This window comes from Labrus bergylta, chromosome 11 (assembly GCF_963930695.1).
Source record: "Labrus bergylta chromosome 11, fLabBer1.1, whole genome shotgun sequence".
In the NCBI taxonomy this organism is placed as follows: Eukaryota; Metazoa; Chordata; class Actinopteri; order Labriformes; family Labridae; genus Labrus; species Labrus bergylta.
The window spans coordinates 11,303,407-11,320,421 of record NC_089205.1 but is presented as its reverse complement, the minus strand read 5'-3'; the positions used below and the strand labels follow the sequence as shown (position 1 = coordinate 11,320,421).

Here is a 17,015-nt window from a genome sequence, read left to right as displayed (position 1 = left end):
TGAAGTTTAAAATACTCTCTTCTCCATGTTCCAAAGGTACTAATGCACCAGCTCTAACTTTCCAGTATTGCAGTGTTGATTTCTTGGTGTATAAGGTGAATGTCTGATCATATTGTTGGCCTAAGCTGTCTACGAGTTACAATGTGAACACTCTTTGTCGTCACGCTGCCATGTTGGCCTGGTTTCAAACCTTCCAGAGCCAAAATCAACAAAAGAGGGTCTTTCTGTCTATCTACCTATCTATCTCTCTATCTCTCTATCTACCTATCTATCTATATTTATCTGTCTGTCTGTCTGTCTGTCTGTCTGTCTGTCTGTCTGTCTGTCTGTCTGTCTGTCTGTCTATCTATCTATCTCTCTATCATCTATCTATCTGTCATCCATTGTTTTAGACTGAAGGTTATTGAGCTCTTATTTATACTACTTTAAAGCACAATGAGATTACTTTTTCAGTAAAACATAAAACACTGTGTACTGGATGTGAAAATGATTAAAACAAGGATTGAAGTTTCTGAATGTACAGAACAATATCAGCCTCGAGTAAAGAATCATAGTTAAACCTTTTTTTATGATTATTTTTTTCTTTAGTCTGCTGGTAAATAATGTTTGATTGTATATTTGATTTTTATACAAGGTTAATATTTATTGTGTAACTGTTGAAACACTTCAATCGTGTCGTAGAGGAACTATTGAAACAATGAACCACAGATTTGATCTTGCTGCCTCTTGTCTTCCAGTTTTTTTCTCCATTGTTTTGATATTACTCTTGATTATTAATGAAAACAAATAATGCTGTATTTTATTGACAATGGTTAAGGTATTGTAAAGGACTGTATACATACATGTTGCACCTTCCGCATGTCTGACACTGCCTTCTTGTCTATTTCCTGACAGAATTGAATAATAAACCTTTACCAGTAAAATAAAGGAATACAGAAACTGAATGATGATTTCCTGGATCTTCACAAGGAGAAAGTAGGGTTCACAAAGTAGGGTTTGTTTCTGTTCGAGCCCAGCTTAAGATAATTTGTCTCGATGTCACTCACTGGGCTGACTCACTGAGCCCACAGTGATGGAGATCATATGACTAAACTCTCCAAACTGTTGCTTCAGTGTCCTCAGCTCCTGATATGATGCACAAACACAAGCACACACTGGCAACAATGAAGAATCATTCCAAACTCCAGGAGACACTTATATAAGAACATGGACAACATGCTCTTGTCTTCTGGATGCTGTGCTAATCCTGAAACCACCCAGAAGACAAAGACAGTATCACTGAAATGATTCTTTAAGAGAGCAAACGGAAACATCCCGTCCTCCTTGCGTAAATCTTGGTACAACGCGAGCATTCCCAAAGCGCTCTCACTCCATATCTTTAAACTCAATCCCCTGCATTAGTTTGTCATAACTGTTCTGTTTCATACATCGCTATCGATGTTTGAATTTGGACTGCAGTACTCATTTTAAACGCTAGGTGTCAGAGTGCTTGTGACGCCGGATGGCCAGATTGAAGTAGCCAGAGAAAATGCCCACACCTGTGTAGGAGATTATGTATTTTAGTATAATACAGCTATTTAGTGAGACTATTAAAAATAATTTAGCACTTGTACAAATTTCAAAAATGTAATTATTATGGCCTGTCTTTGGAGTTTGTTTCTTAATGTATGTAGAGCAGTGTTTTCCAACCTTTATCTAAGAGCTGAGCGCCTCATTACCAACAGGAAAGAAAGAGATACAGTCCTGTTGAAAATTAACTTTGATTTGAATACTTTTCATTAATGAAATCCCAGCAGAATAAGCCTACAAACTTGTTCTTACCTAAATATCTTTGAATAAACTACCAAAATGTGCTATCATGATTGTAGTTAATGTGCAAATCTTGTTCTGACAACCTCAGAGCAGACAAAGCCTTGCATCCAGGGGGGGCTCAGACCACAGGTTTTGGAACCAGTGCAATACAGCCTGTGAATGACCACAGGCATGCATGACACCATTTACAGTTAGTTCAGTTCTCTATGGGGGCTCAAACTGGTAGAGGATGCCTTTCAATTCATGAACACTACCAGCTCACAAGTCATGAAGTGTCAAATCAAGTTAAAAGAGACAAAAAAAGAGTAGTTAATTTAATTCTGAAGCATGTGTTGCCATCTTTGTGGGAAAAAAAAAATGCAGATTCAGCCGCAATAATAAAAGAAAATGAGAAAAATCAAGGCCTGTCAAGGGAATTGACTGGATGGCTTTCTCATCTGTCTCTAAACTCTGCCCTTGTGCAGAGTGTAGGCCTACACAGACAAAAACTAGCAAGCCAGGTGCTTAAGATTGGCAGAGAAAGGAAGGTTACAGTTAGCAATGACAACTTAAATGTGCTTCTCTCTCCCGTGGACCGGTCCAGTGACTCAGTGCACACATATATGTGGTTGAAGAGGTGCCTTTGCCTTTTTTTTATCAGTTCAATGCTTCCAAGATTTTGCTGAATCTATCTTGTCCCACAAAAGATGCCTACTGCAGCTGTAAATACAATGCCTTTGGCACCAAATGTTTTGATGTAGGTATGCAAGACTGACAGTGTGTGAGAGAGAGAGAGAGAGAGAGAGAGAGAGACCACTGTAACAATAGTGCTTTGGCTTGCTATTGCAAAATCTAAAACATTTGTAAAAAAAACATCAGATAACTGAGTCTTTGTGTGTCATGGTACTTGTACTTCCTGTGGTCACTTGCTGTGTGACAGCAAGCAAGAACCAAAGGCTTGAAACTCTTTAGACAGTACAGATACATCAGTGTAGAGGAGGATGAGGAGGATGAGGCAGTGGCACTGGAACAGAGAGGAAGAGTTGCCCACTCCACTTATCTTAACAGAATGGTTTACTTTGTATAGAAATACTTCAACAGAAACATAGAGAGTCAAGGGATTTTTTTAATTTTTAATTTTTTTTTTTACTTCCAACAGTTTAATAGATCACACCACGAGGCACGAGAGAAACACCTCTTATCTCATTTATTAAGTTTTGGCTAAAGCTATTTTTGTGCAATAATTTGTTTTACATAATTTTTGGCAAAGAGACACTTAGTAAACCATCACTACACGTGTATAAAATGTATTAAGGCAGCAACTCACAGTTCACAATCTCAGGTATTTTGAAATAATGGAAATCAGTTTGTAACTAATGTCTTTTGATGATGTGACTGTGAGGTAATTCCTTATTTAATTTCTCAAGTATTTAAATATAATTCTGTTGAATAGTATTAAAACATTGTTTCTACTTGAAACCAAGGAAAAACAGGCTTATGAATTTGGCTTAACAGTGAAACTCAATTTATGAGAACCTATTTGTAAGACTAATAGTGCCCTCTAGCTGCACGAACCTAAAGTTCAAGTGCTCCAGATTTTAAAATATTCGGCTTTGTGTGTAGGGTGGATTCAATTCAAACTATGTTCATCTTCGTTGACAGTTACTTTACCTCTACTCCCAACACTGGATTCAAGTTTAAGGTCATTAATCATATATATAAGGGCTTATAGAAGTATGTGTACTGGGTCAAAAGCTTGTGATAGTGAACATCTCCAATAGATCCTTTCCTACATCTAGTTTCATAACACACCAATTAGACAAGAAATGCAGTTCAGTGGCATAACTCATTTATTGAATAAAAATTGGACATGAACACGTGCAGACTAAAAACCAGTGTTACAAATTGAAAACCATAAAATGTTTGAAATCGAGTCTGCACCTCCTGCTGTAAAAAAAAAAATAAAGGAAAAAAACAAAACAAACATCTATAGCCAGCTTGTTTTTTTTTTAAACTGTACAAGATACAGCTTTAGCGACGTATGTCCAAAAAAAGTTAAACAAAAACCACTCACCTGTCAGTCCCTTGATGTGCAAACATATTGATCTTTCCTGAATGATAGTTTTGACTTTACATTTATTCATTCAAACCTTCTGAGCTAGTTGCTTTTATAAATCAAAGCATTCACATTCGTCAGCAGATATCAATCCATCTTTACACTGTAAATAAGTTTCTTATTTCCAAAGTCTATAACTTTACATGTAAAACCAAGAACACAAGGGTAGGCTCAAGGGATGGTGTCATTGTGGAATGAGGGTATCATGGAAAATTAAAATAAAACCTAAATGGGACTAAATGATGACAGGTCTGGACTGATGTCACGATGTACTTGTCAATGTGTCTGACCATGTGTGTAGAAAAAAGCTGGTAAACCTACACACAGTCCACTTCAAGCTGGTAATTACTGTTGCAGCCTATGTTCCTGTATGCATACATAATCTACAAGAAACAGAGAGTAAACCACTTTGGCCAAATATCAGCTTAAAGAGTGCTGATGTGAAGATGAAAGTCAGGAAATGAATATTTGATCACTAATACGTGTGAATGCGGGAGCTTGGATCAGATTCTGGCCATTTCAACAATGTTTCCATGTCATGGCTTTACTTAAGTCACCCTTACAACAAAAACAATGTGCTATTTGTCATTGCATATCACAATTTTAAAGGTGAAGGACTCTAAATGGTTGATCAATCAGTGTTTCAGACTGCATATGAAAAAGCCATGATGCCTCTTGGACTTAATGTAGACCCAAAACTGAATCACACCTAGTGTGTTCTCACGATAGTAGCTCAAGTGAAGAACTTTGCTTTTACAGCTGTATTGTGTGCTCAACATGGACATTTTTTGTCACAAACCCCTAAGACATGTCAATTATGTCACCTGACAGGTTGATCTGGTTTACTTTAAAGATTAGTTTGAGTGCAATTATTTACTCAACCATTAAAGAACACACGTGTATGCAGACAGGACTCAAGTTGGCCCCAGAATTCAGATAAAATGCTAGGGGAGATTATGTTTTGAGTATGCTAATACTTCAGTGATCATCAGTCCAAAGCCTGTCTGTGGGTGGGTGGGTGTCTCATCGCCGGTGGCGGCTATGTCCCGAGTGCCCACTACTGCTGTGGTGTTTGCTCTTGTGGCTACGCTCCCTCTCTCTGTCCCTGTCGTAGGACCGAGATCTCTCCCTCTCCCTCTCCCTCCTTTCTGCTCTGTGACCAGCTCCTCGTTCATGTTTGTGTTTCTTTGAAGAAAGGTCAAAGGAGCGGTCCCTGTCTCTCTCACGATCCCGCTCTCTGTCACGGTCCCTGTCCACTTTGACTGGAGTGCGAGACCGTGAGCGCGAACGTGAGCGCTTCCTCTTGTGACCAGATCCACCTCCCCCACTGTTGCTGTGGCGTCCGCTGGGCTTGGAGTCACTGTTGCCATGGTGGCTGGTCTTGGACTTGAGGAGGGGCGAGGGCTGATGTCGGCGAGGTGATGGACTGCGACTGTGAGAGCGTGAACGTGAGCGAGAGCTGTAGGTCCCCGAGCGACTTCGCCTGCTGTTGTAACTGTGGACAGAGCACATTAAAAGACTGAATTCAGAACATGTTCTCAGTAAGCAACACCAGCCTTCACTTAGACGAGTAACCTTAGCATATTAAGTATTTAACAATAGGAAAGGGATCTTACTGTCTGCGAGGAGAGCGAGATCTGGACCGAGAGCGTGTTCTTGATCGAGATCGGCTGCCACTTCTGCTGTTTCGCCCTATCTTCGCCTCTTTTCTCAACCTAGTTAATGTAATTTCAAAGACAAACACTATTAGATAGGAGTACTTGATTTTTTTCTAATATCTTAACAGTTGAACCTTTGCAGGTTTGTTTCTTACCCATTGTGTGGACTCTTGTTGACCTGGGTCCGGTTGTCTAACTCCTTCTTAACTTGTTTGAGGGTCTGAGGGTTCGGAGACTTCTCTTCCACCTTGACCACATTTGGAGAGGAGGGTTTGGAAGCAGGAGAGAAGCCACCCAGTGTGGACAGGGCAGGGGTGCCATCAGGGTTAAGGCCTTTGAGTTTCAGCTTAGCCTCTGCCAGGAACACTTTCCTCCGCTCCACCTCCTTCTCCAGATGATCATAGTTGGGCTGGGGAGGAAGTTACACTGCGCTTACACACAGACAACACTGAGTACAGGCTACTATGTTCAGGCAGGGATCTCACACTGTTGCTAAATGCTTTGTTGTTTTAGAATGTTAACCTTTAGCATTCAGAGCAGGATCATAGGAAGGACCTTACAGTTAGTATGCTGACTTAACATAGCACAAAAGAGAGTTTCCAGATGGAACAAATACACTGCTACTCAAAAAAAGAAAGAAAAGAGAACTACCTTCTTCCTCGTGTACAGTCTAAGGGTGGTGACGCAGATCTCTTTAATCTCCTCTTCACTGGCCCCAAACAGCAGGAACCAATTAGGTCTGGATGGCAAAGGTATCTAGGAAAACATAAAATAGGTTTATAGAGGTTTTTAACACCAAAGTGAGCCTAGGAGTTCCACAAGGTTCAGTGCTTGGACCGATTCTCTTCACTTTATCTAAATGCTTCCTCTGGGTAACATTATAAGGAAATGCGACATATGTTCATAGTGACTTTTTCAGACCCTAGAACTGTCCTACATGACATCACCCTGGCATCCAGCACCACTGTTAGCAATATTGGGGACATCGTTAATGAAGATATGTCCTTCAACCCACACTTAACAAACTTCTAGCACAGCCTTTTTTCACCTTTGTATTTGACATTACAAAACAATGCAGAAAAACTGGTTCATGAATTTGTTACCTCCAGATTGGATTTTGTTAATTCTCTTTTATCAGACTGCCCTAGTAAGTCTCTAAAGACTCTTTAGCTGGTGCAAAATGCTGCCCCTCATGTTCTGACTTGAACTAGGAAAAGAAGTACAGCACTATAATCTTAAAGAGATTAATACTGCTGTATTACCACCTAGATCATTACGTTCCCAGAATGCAGGCCTGGCCGTGGTATCTACTGTCTCTAAATGTACTATGGGAGGTAGAGCCTTCAGTTATCAGGCCCCACTCCTTTGGATTCAGCTACAAGTCAGGCTTAACACTTTCTATTTTGGTAAAGCTTATAGTTAGGGCTGACACTGAATGGTCCATCCCCTAGTAATGGTGCTAAAGGCTTACACTACCGGGTGACCTGGCACCTTTCTGTAATTCTTCGTGAACGTTTTAGGTTACTAACCAAATATCTTCCTGAAAACGCCTCGAGGCAACATCTGTTATGAATTTGAGCTATACAGATTGATTGATCCAATTTTTTATGATGTTTTACATGGAGATAATAGGTAATGTGCAAGATTGATCTGTCTCAGATGAACAGTTCTTCTTACCTGCAGAGCTCTGGCAGCAAGGAATATGCAGGCACATGCAATAGTTTCAGCTTGGAACCTCACAAACACATTTGTCCTCAGGCAGTCATTCATGTAGTTCCTATGGAGGTAAAAAAAAACAAAAATAGAACAAAAACATAGCACCTTTTCTACACAACGCCACCTCCCATCTAAAAATAGACATTAAAATTCAAATTTACAGCCATACGGTTTTTGCTGAAGGGCAATCTTCAGCAAAATACACTGTTTAAGAAGCCAACTCTTCATCAAATTACCATCGTTATTAACCATTGTGGTGAAGATTAAACGTATTTCTAATTAAAACCCATTGAATACCTTAATGTAGAAATCTTTACCACAGACCTTTAAGAAAATTCTAATCAAGCAAAAATAACTGTTTGCTGATTCGCTGAAGAGAAGGTTTCCAATGGTTTTACTTATAAAAGCACCAATGCCATTAAAAATTAGCATGAGGCTTGTTGGCGCTACAGAACCAGCTATGCATATTCAAGTTAAACATTGCTCAAGTGCGTTGTGCATTTTCGTCAATCATGTTTAACTTTGTCCATTTCTCTCTGGGGCATCCATTGTAGTGCTGTATGTCACAGACAAAGAATGAAGACACAAATGGGAAATAATCTGCCATGACCATGTGACCAAACTATGATGGCAAACCAACTTGACTGAAGAAAATTATGATAGTGAAGATGAAACATGCCTTATGGAGATCTTTTTGGGGAGGGGGGGGGCATGCATGGTTATTGATGCAACACATTGAAGAATCACTACTCTCAGATTGCAAGATCTGATGGAATAGGAAGACAGTGCATGGATGTTGGCAGGGTGATGTAAGCTAGTGATGAAACACTAGTATAAGACCTCTGACTCTGAATTTTGGTCATTATCTATGCCATACTACTTTACCCAAATGCAATCTTTGTACGACAAAAGGGAGATGAGTCGTGGGTAGTCAAGCACAACAGGTACATCAGATTGGCAAAAAGGAGAGCATTAGGAGACAATACAGCCAGGATGTAAATCAGGCAAGTACGGGGTGATGTGAGCATCTATGTCTTGTGGATACATAGAAGTCAAGGGGCCAAAAAAATGTGATAATAAAAATGTGATGGTAAAACCCCTTTCATTTAACTCTACACTGATCCGATTCAGATTGTCTAAAGAAATTAAAACAAAACCAAATACTATAACTAACAAAAAAGCTGACATGTCCTCTACGATGGCAACACCTCTCCACATTCATTTGTGCATCTCTTTTTCCACCAGGCCCTAAATTACATACTGCTTTAATGAAGGTGTGCTGCAAATAAGTGCTGCCTGGTTCACACAAACTATTTCAGTCCAACCTGCCATCAAAAAAACAACCTGACCTTAATTTTGGCAGGTCAGTGTTAAAGTGCTATGCCAACACTACTATAGACAACACATGGCTGTTGGAATTCTGACTGCTGCGTGGGCGAGACAGGTCCTCGGAGGCAAAACCTGAGAACTGGATCAGCCTGCAAGACAGACACATGTCTGGACACCACGTCAATAAGGGGAACACAGTAGACTAATGTTAATAGTTTTAATAAATAGGCAGACTAACTGGTAAAAAATGGTTATTCTGTTCTGGCTTAGTTAACTGCATTGCTAATTTTAAGGTAAACTAGAAAAAAATGGACTACAAATATATCCGTAGCTACTTGGCAAAAAATAGGTATTACAGTGAAAACCTTTGTAGCAAGACCAAAAAATACAAATCCTTCAGGACACCAAAGAGAAAACAAGACGTTGTTGGCTGTTGGGAAAGGCCCGCCCTCCCCCTTCAGAGAATCTCGGCATTGGGATTGGCTGTCTGGAGAGGGGCAGCCAGCCAATGGGGGGAGCTTCCTGAGGTCATGTGGTTGGAGGAGGCAGAGTTCAGAGGTTCTTTATGTGACTTACCAGCATGGACTACCCTTTAATCAAAGAGTAGAGAGAAAGGACAAAGTTAAACCAAGTTCCCCCCTGAGCAACGCAAATCAAATAGACTTCACAGCAAAGCCATGTAAGGGCAGACAAGAGAGTGAGACACCAAACTTGTTTAAGCAATACATTAAATTGCTCCATCAGGGGGAAAAAGAGATGAAGGGTTAAAATGGAGTGAGGGAATGTCGCAGACCGGCAAAATTGTTGTTGAATGCTTTCTAAATCTTGGCTTAAACATTAAGAGCACTAGATTATCCAAGCAGATAAGTCTAGTGCCCTTCAAGTATTCAACCATTCGTTCAACTGAGTCTATAGCCCAGGTCTAGTGATGTGCCTTGCAGACATGACACATGTTGCTTCTGAGGGATATGGTCAGTGGAGAACAAAGAATGAACTTACCAGGCGGTCTGGACCAGCGTCTGGTTCTTCTCACATTCCAAGACTTGAAGGTACATGACGATAATCTGACAAAAAGAAATGACTAGCAGTCACAAACCACAATAAGAGCCCCAGGTGTCATTGTTAAGGCTCAAACTGTTGAGAAGTGATAGAAGTCAAAGTTGCATCCAATTTGTTTGCATCTGCACTGAGGAAGTGACTTAAAAGGTGCAATAGCTTAACTATGTTGTACTACACAAGTTAAGGTGGAAGGAGTGTGGCCTTAACTCACCTTGTGAGGATGCTTGACATGCACACAGAATCCCAGCTCCTTCAGGACCCGCCGTTCAGCTTTGATGACTTGGTTTTTGGTATTTATGTAGTTCTGATCAAGTATCAATGAACTTGGTGTCCTGGTTCGTAAAGGAATCAAAACAAAATAATGTATCCCCTTTACAAAATGAGAGTAAAAAAAGAAAGTGCCCTATTGTTTTCTTGCACTCTTTGTCTTTTCCCGTTTCAACCAACTAAAAGCAACTGATTTAAGTGTTTGAATGCCTGACAGTTTGATGGGGTTCGTGGACTCCTGTGTTTCCATAGAAAGCTTTCGGGATCTGCTGAAAGTCCTCAACCTCAATCACCATGTGTAACAGCTTTAACAGAAATATCAACTCAAATCATTGCCCACACCACTCATCTTTCCATCTCACAGCTAACTCAGATTAAACAAAACTTTGTTTGACTGTCGTTGATAGTTAACACCCTATCTAACGTAATCCTAGGTAGGTTTAACGATTTTCTAGTACCTCGATTCAAAGCGTTGAACTAATTTCTTGACTACATTTTATCTTTATTAGTGTATTGCAGCAACCTACAAACACTTGCTAGTTAAACAAAGTAGATATTAAAAATGCTACTGATGCATACAAACAGCTCTACAAATTGCTTTGTTATCTTTATTATCAAAATAGTGTTGCAAATCTAAATTTACACAAGATTCATCTGACCTTAAAATCCTTTTACAGGCTGTTTGTCAGATTAACTTTCATTACATATATCATTGGTAAAAAATAAGTCAGTTGCAACAGGTGAGTAATAATCACAGAATCAGCAACTAAAAAAAGCTAAAATTCAAGCTATATTTCAAATGATCAAAAATTCAAAACTTTAAATGCCATCATGCTACAAAGCACATGCATAGAATCAACCTCCAGGATCAGTGTTATACAGTTACCTAACCTTTTGCACTCTAAATCCACATCTATAAAAACGTCACTGAAACCCTTTTTTACTTGGGTTTCAGATATACTACATAAGCTGCCCAACTACAGAATCTACAGGGCATGCACTGACCCTGGAAAAAAACATAACCTGCATTTACTGCAAGTAGAAAGCTATTGCTGTCACTTCAATGAACAAGGTGATATTTCTATAAAAGCCATGGGTAACAGTTGGTGAATGGGGCTTTGCTCTTGAAGCCAGACAAAATGCGTGGTGAGGAGCAGTCAGAGAAGAAAATTACATTACCAAACAGTCCGCAGATTGACGGACAGATACCCAATGCTTAAGATTGAACCACAGGAGTCCTCAAGGAGCCCCAGGGGCCAAGGACCTTCGGCCAACTTGTCATCCCCGATCCCAGTGCCCCGCGGTGGTTCAGACCACGGGCGTCTCCCACAGGAGGGGGTTGGGGTGGCCCCGGGGGATGATAGAGACCCCCTTGCATCATTGTTGACATGCCGACTGCTTCATCTTACGTACCATTCCACATCACCCAGGCTTTGGTAAATGTAGCTGGTCGCTGTTAGTTGGTTGCAAGGGAAAAAAGAAGCCAAGTTAATGCCAAGGCCTGTAGTATTGACATATACATATTTCTATGAAGACAAAGGCGCAAAAAGCAGTGCCTTGTCTCATAGTGCTTAAATTGAATTCCAATGTTTCAGCGAATTTGTTTAGAAATCAATTTCAAAGTAATGTCAAACTCAGATGTTATGCAAGACAATTACATTTCTGAAACTACAAGTGACGAGATAACTGAAAAGTTTTCAAGCGGTTTAGAGTACATGGATAAACACAAGAGCACTTTCAAATCAAAAGAAAACAACAACATACAACATCATATTGGTGTAAAATAATTTAAAAAAACAAAACAATGCAACAATATTTCATGTAAACAGACAGTTTCTTTGGCAAAAAAAAAGAAAAGAAGAAGACTAGATTTAATGTTGGTACTTACTTTTTCCCTCTCATCTGCCTCAGGTGGTGGAAAACATTGATGACATCTCTTATTCGTCTCGGCGCTTCTTCAATCTTGGAAGCCAGGTTGATACAAGCCATGGCAACGATCTGTAGAGAACACAGGTGAAGCAGAAGTTGGAAGACAACGAGTCCCATGATTTTAGACATGCAACCAGAGAGAAAAGGATCCACATATTTTACACGTGAGGAGATAAAAACAAACAAGACAGCATATTAAACCTTTTATTTTTGATTCTTAATTAATTAATCTGGGACATTGAGGGAAGAGCTGCACATCAGGGGACAGCCATGATCATTTTAATCATATAATGATGCTCGTATCACAACACACTCAGATGTATGTGACTGACTACTTCATTCAGACTGTGTTTACAAATTACATAATTACAACTTGATAGAAATGAACATACGTCTTTGTCTTGTAAGAAAACTACACGTAGTGATTGGTTGGTTACAGTATACCTGTCTCTGTCTCTGGTGAGGAGTCAGAGAAACTTCAGGTGCTCACGCTTCGACAACATGGCTGCCACGAACGTGACTACAACGTTTTGCTAACATTATTAAACACGCTTCGTTTCACGGACTCACCTCGAAACTGTGTTTGACGAAGGACTTTGAGTAGAAGAACCGATGAAAGAGCACCTGTCCCGTTGCCATTGCCACCTGTCGAGAAAGTAACAGCAGTGTTTTTTCTTTGCACTTTGTCTTAAATAACCCGGCCTAACCTTGCACAAAAGACCGTCGCCATTTTAACTCCACCACGCCAAACGCCACAGAGCTAACTTTAGCAACATGCTAACAACCAGGCAGCTGCGTGTTACGGACTACATCAACGTGACGTGTGTGTCATAAACCCACAAACATGTACAATATATAACACTCTAACTTTTCAGATAAGGTTTTTTTTTGTTTTTACCTGTGGTAACCGGAGAAGAATGCCCGCAGACTGAATCAGTTCACACCCGAGGATGCGAAGGTCGGTCTCCGTGCTCAGGTCGAGGCCGTCCAGCATCGACGGCGTCGGCGAAAGCCTTTCCTCCGGTATGAGCGAGTTGTCGATCGTAAGGTACACTTCCGAGTAAACTTTGTCACCGATGAGGATTCCATCGTTGTTCGTGGACGCGGTGGACGAGACAGATAGAGGACCCGCGGCCATGTTCAACCAAATATCGGTGACAAGTTGTCTTCCGCTCAGCCTGCCTCAACCGAACGACGGCGGAGCAGGGTGTCGAACAAAGTGCGTGACGTCACCGGCATGCTGAGACTCATGTGCACATCCGCGTCGTAAAATAGTAAAACAAAATCCAATAATACGAAACAACAACATTCATTTTAATACCTTACTCTCTTGTTTGTGAGCCGGATACTCGCTAAATTTGGCTTCTTTGTCTCCTTTTGACTCAAATTTCTGAATACTAAAAAAGAACTAGAATATAATTGCCTATAAAAAAAATAATTAACAAATAAACAGTAGGCCTAGTGGAACAGATCAAATGACCGCATACATTTTCTATATATATATATATATATATATATATATAGCGTATGTTTATAGCTTAAGTTTTACATTTATTTTATTGTTCATGGTTCTTTACAGCAGGTTAAATATAATCTCATGCTTCCTTTGGCAGTCAAAAAAACACTACAGACGAACAATATAGACAAATAAACCGACAAAATATTAATTAAAATGTACAGCCTACGGATCAAACCCTTCAAGATTATATATCACTGCCATGTTATCCTGTATTTGAAAAGAAACACCAGAAAATCCTTGGCAGAGGCCTATATGATAGTTATCACTAATCAAACTTTCATCATATGGCTCACTTTGACCACTGACAGAAGCTCTACATAACGTGTATTGTTTCGTATATATCAGTAACATTCATGTCTATTACGATATTTACAGTCTACGCTTTTACGTCTCTGACGTAACCACAGACTGTTAAAAACAACGTTACCCGAAGGCAGCAGGAAAAACGACTCACCGTCAACGATATCTGTGCGGTTTCTGTGACGTATTTTACGGGAAAGTCCAGACTTCTCACCACTACAGCTGGAACATATCCATCCGCCAACTTAAGAACAAGAAACCTAAGGAAAAATAAGTTAAAGTTGCATAAATCTAGAGAAGAAATGCGAAGGTAACATTCACACAAACACTGTAATATTAAGGCTCTAGCCTACATAAACAATTTATATTTCTAACACATTTTAGATTCTTAACCGTTTCAACTAGGTTACTAGAACCCAGAGGCAAAATTGTTTCAGGCAAATTATTTACGTAATTGTTTTTAAGTCTGGCCTTGATTGAATCACTGATTGTGCAGTCCTTCATAAACAGTTGAAGGAACATTGTGTTCACCCCCAGAAATGTAGCCTAAAGCCTGAGAGCTTGCAGTGACTAAATCCAAACAGCAGAGTGAACTAGAGATCCATAAAACACAATTTGAAGCTGTGGACTTTTCAGGGTTTTCAGGGTTATGGAAAGTTTGAAGACTCACACACTAACCTTGAAAAGAATCCCAGCAAAGAACCTGATGCAGCAGAACAGATGACTGCAATGTTTGTCAACTGTTTGTGTGTGTGTGTGTGTGTGTGTGTGTGTGTGTGTGTGTGTGTGTGTGTGTGTGTGTGTGTGTGTGTGTGTGTGTGTGTGTGTGTGTGTGTGTGTGTGTGTTGCTCTAAATGTTTTTTTTGACTGAATGTTTGTACAGTCTCATTATGCATTTGCTGTGTATATCTGAAACTCTGTCATAGCTTGAGTCTGCTTCAAACGAGGCAGGGTCCAATTTACAGCTTTCTTCACACATTGAATAAGTCCACTAAAGAATGTTTTTTTTTTTTTTTTTTTTAACCTTCTTAACGTCTCAAACTTGTTAATTTGAATACTTTGAGGTGTGGAAAAACTGTTTCACTAATATCTTGTAAAATTTAAATACAAGAGGTCTATAAATTAACATGTATTGAGCTATTTGGCAGGACAATTTTAATAACTGTAATCTAATCTTATAACCACCATGTCATCCCTCAGGCTTCTTTATGACCCATCGATTTGATTTGATTATTATGGTCATGAGGCTACCCACAAATTAGGTGTTTTAATGAAATGACCACAAGCCAAATAAGCAGCCACCTGGAGGCAAGGCAGTTTTAAAGTAACACATCTACAGGAAAATATCGCAAAATTGACACATTTAGTGTGCTGTGTGCTGCATGTGTTGGTGTACGCGCATACCTGAAATAGGGAGGAAATTAGGGGTTGTTTCCTTTTCTGAGGTTTTATGGATTTATAAGTGTGTGCATGCCTTTGAAGCTATTGTATGGAAACAGCTGTAATCATGAAACATGCTTTCACATATGTAAAGGACAGACACTTATCCACATTCACACACCCACACACTCTGAATTGCGTCCTCAGTTTAATAAATACACCACACGAGGAGCCAGACTGAGGTCCCGTTGTCCTTGTCATTAACTGACACCTACAACCAGCACCTCTGGCCCTCGCACTTACGCAGTTACCACAACAACAAGAATACTGAGCATTCTTTCTCCAGTTGCCCGGGTGACACAAATTATAGGGTGTGGGAGGGCTCACGGGAAGGCAGGATTCCAGAACGACCACAGGGACGCAGAAGAGAGGCGTTCAGGGACGCCCAGTGACGAACAAGGGCTTAGTTATACACACACACCACTCCCTGAAGTATGTGTGTGTTTATGAGCAACTTGCACAGATTCCCCCGGGACACATGTGCATGCCTGCCCTGCTATGATAATTACTGAGATCACACCGAAAATGTGTTTGCGCAGACTGCACGTGTGTGTAAATCTAAATGTTTGTGTGCACGACCATATGTTAAGGGTGATCACATAAATGGTTAGGCACAATCAATACCTTCACCATATGAACCTAAAGGGCTTTATGCTGTGTGCTGCTATGCACATATTAAAGGGGAATTCAAATATGGAAGCTGCGGTCAATTTTCTTTTGACATACTTTAGGGTCTAAATGAGAAGTAGATAGAAACGTTTGAACTTGCTGAAGTGGATTGCTTTAGCAAACATACTTAAAGGGCTGCATGCAACCTTATTCTTGCAGAACATTGAACTGCAAATCTACTGCGACTTTAATCAGTTAGATGTTTATTTTTTTGTGATTGTGTGTTGGACAAATTTTGTGTTGAGCTGAACTAAACAATCAAAACACCATGTTGCAGAATAGACAAACTAACTAACTGATTGAGGTAGAAGTAGACCAATAACTCTTGTGTTCAGCAAAGGTCAAATCATTTTTGTATGTAGTCTGGTAGCTTTAAATACAGCAATGTAAGATAACAGCTGATTCAGATTAAGAAAAAAAAAGAAAAAAAATAGTGCTTTAAGATGTATAAAGTGTTTAAAGGAGTTGCTCCTATTCAGTCCAGATCTCTCAAACACATGCCCAGTGGTTCCGTACCGAGCACACTTACTCGCACACAATCCAGCGAAGACACCAGGTCAAGGGCTCCAAAGCAAGGGCGTAAAAAAGAGGGAGCTGACTGGATCAAAAATAAAGTGAATGCATAGATAGCTGAGGAAGAGAGGCTGAGGGGGAATTGCTTTTTAGCAGCAGGGTCGGAGGGGTTGAATAATAATAGAAGGCCAATGAGATCTAAAGGATATTGACACAGTGACAGATGTGTGTGTGTGAGAGAGAGAGAGATAGAAAGAGGCAGAAAGAGAGAGGGACAGATAAGGTAGCAGTTTTGTTTTTAAAGGAAGAAAGGAGGAGACAAACTGTGTGTGCTTAGAGCAGACTCTGTGACTTTCAAAGGCAGGAATAGTGTTTGTTGGGTGATAGAAGAGGAGCAGGCAGAGTGTTAATGCATTCAGTAGCTTGCCTAGAATAGTTTATCAATACATTCACACACAAGGCATGCTGGTCAAGGTGAGAGAGGGTTCAACCTGGATAAAAGGAACGGTCACAGGTGAAAAGCGCAGGTGTATATTCTTATATGGCTTTGGCAGGATAGTTCTCAAGTCAGTGTAAAAGAAAATAATATTTTGTTGAACAGAAAGTCAGGTATCAAATTACACTAGTACTAAAATAATGTAACATGCTAATGCCACAAGGTTGTAGTGTCTCCCTCACACACATATGGACAAACCCCTTCGATGTGATG

General features: G+C 40.1%; 1 protein-coding gene across 1 annotated transcript; it reads right to left on the bottom strand.

Moving 5' to 3' along the window:
• Window positions 1-3,623: 3,623 nt before the first annotated feature.
• ccnl1a (cyclin L1a) lies at window positions 3,624-13,086 on the bottom strand. Its single transcript, XM_020642870.3, has 10 exons — window positions 12,764-13,086; window positions 12,436-12,510; window positions 11,825-11,934; window positions 9,881-10,001; window positions 9,610-9,674; window positions 7,243-7,342; window positions 6,217-6,321; window positions 5,721-5,974; window positions 5,524-5,622; window positions 3,624-5,402 (listed from the first exon to the last, which is right to left on the bottom strand). Exons 1-10 carry the CDS (start codon window positions 13,001-13,003, stop codon window positions 4,931-4,933), a joined length of 1,641 nt encoding a protein of 546 aa, XP_020498526.1. The 5' UTR covers window positions 13,004-13,086; the 3' UTR covers window positions 3,624-4,930.
• Between the last annotated feature and the right edge of the window lie 3,929 nt (window positions 13,087-17,015).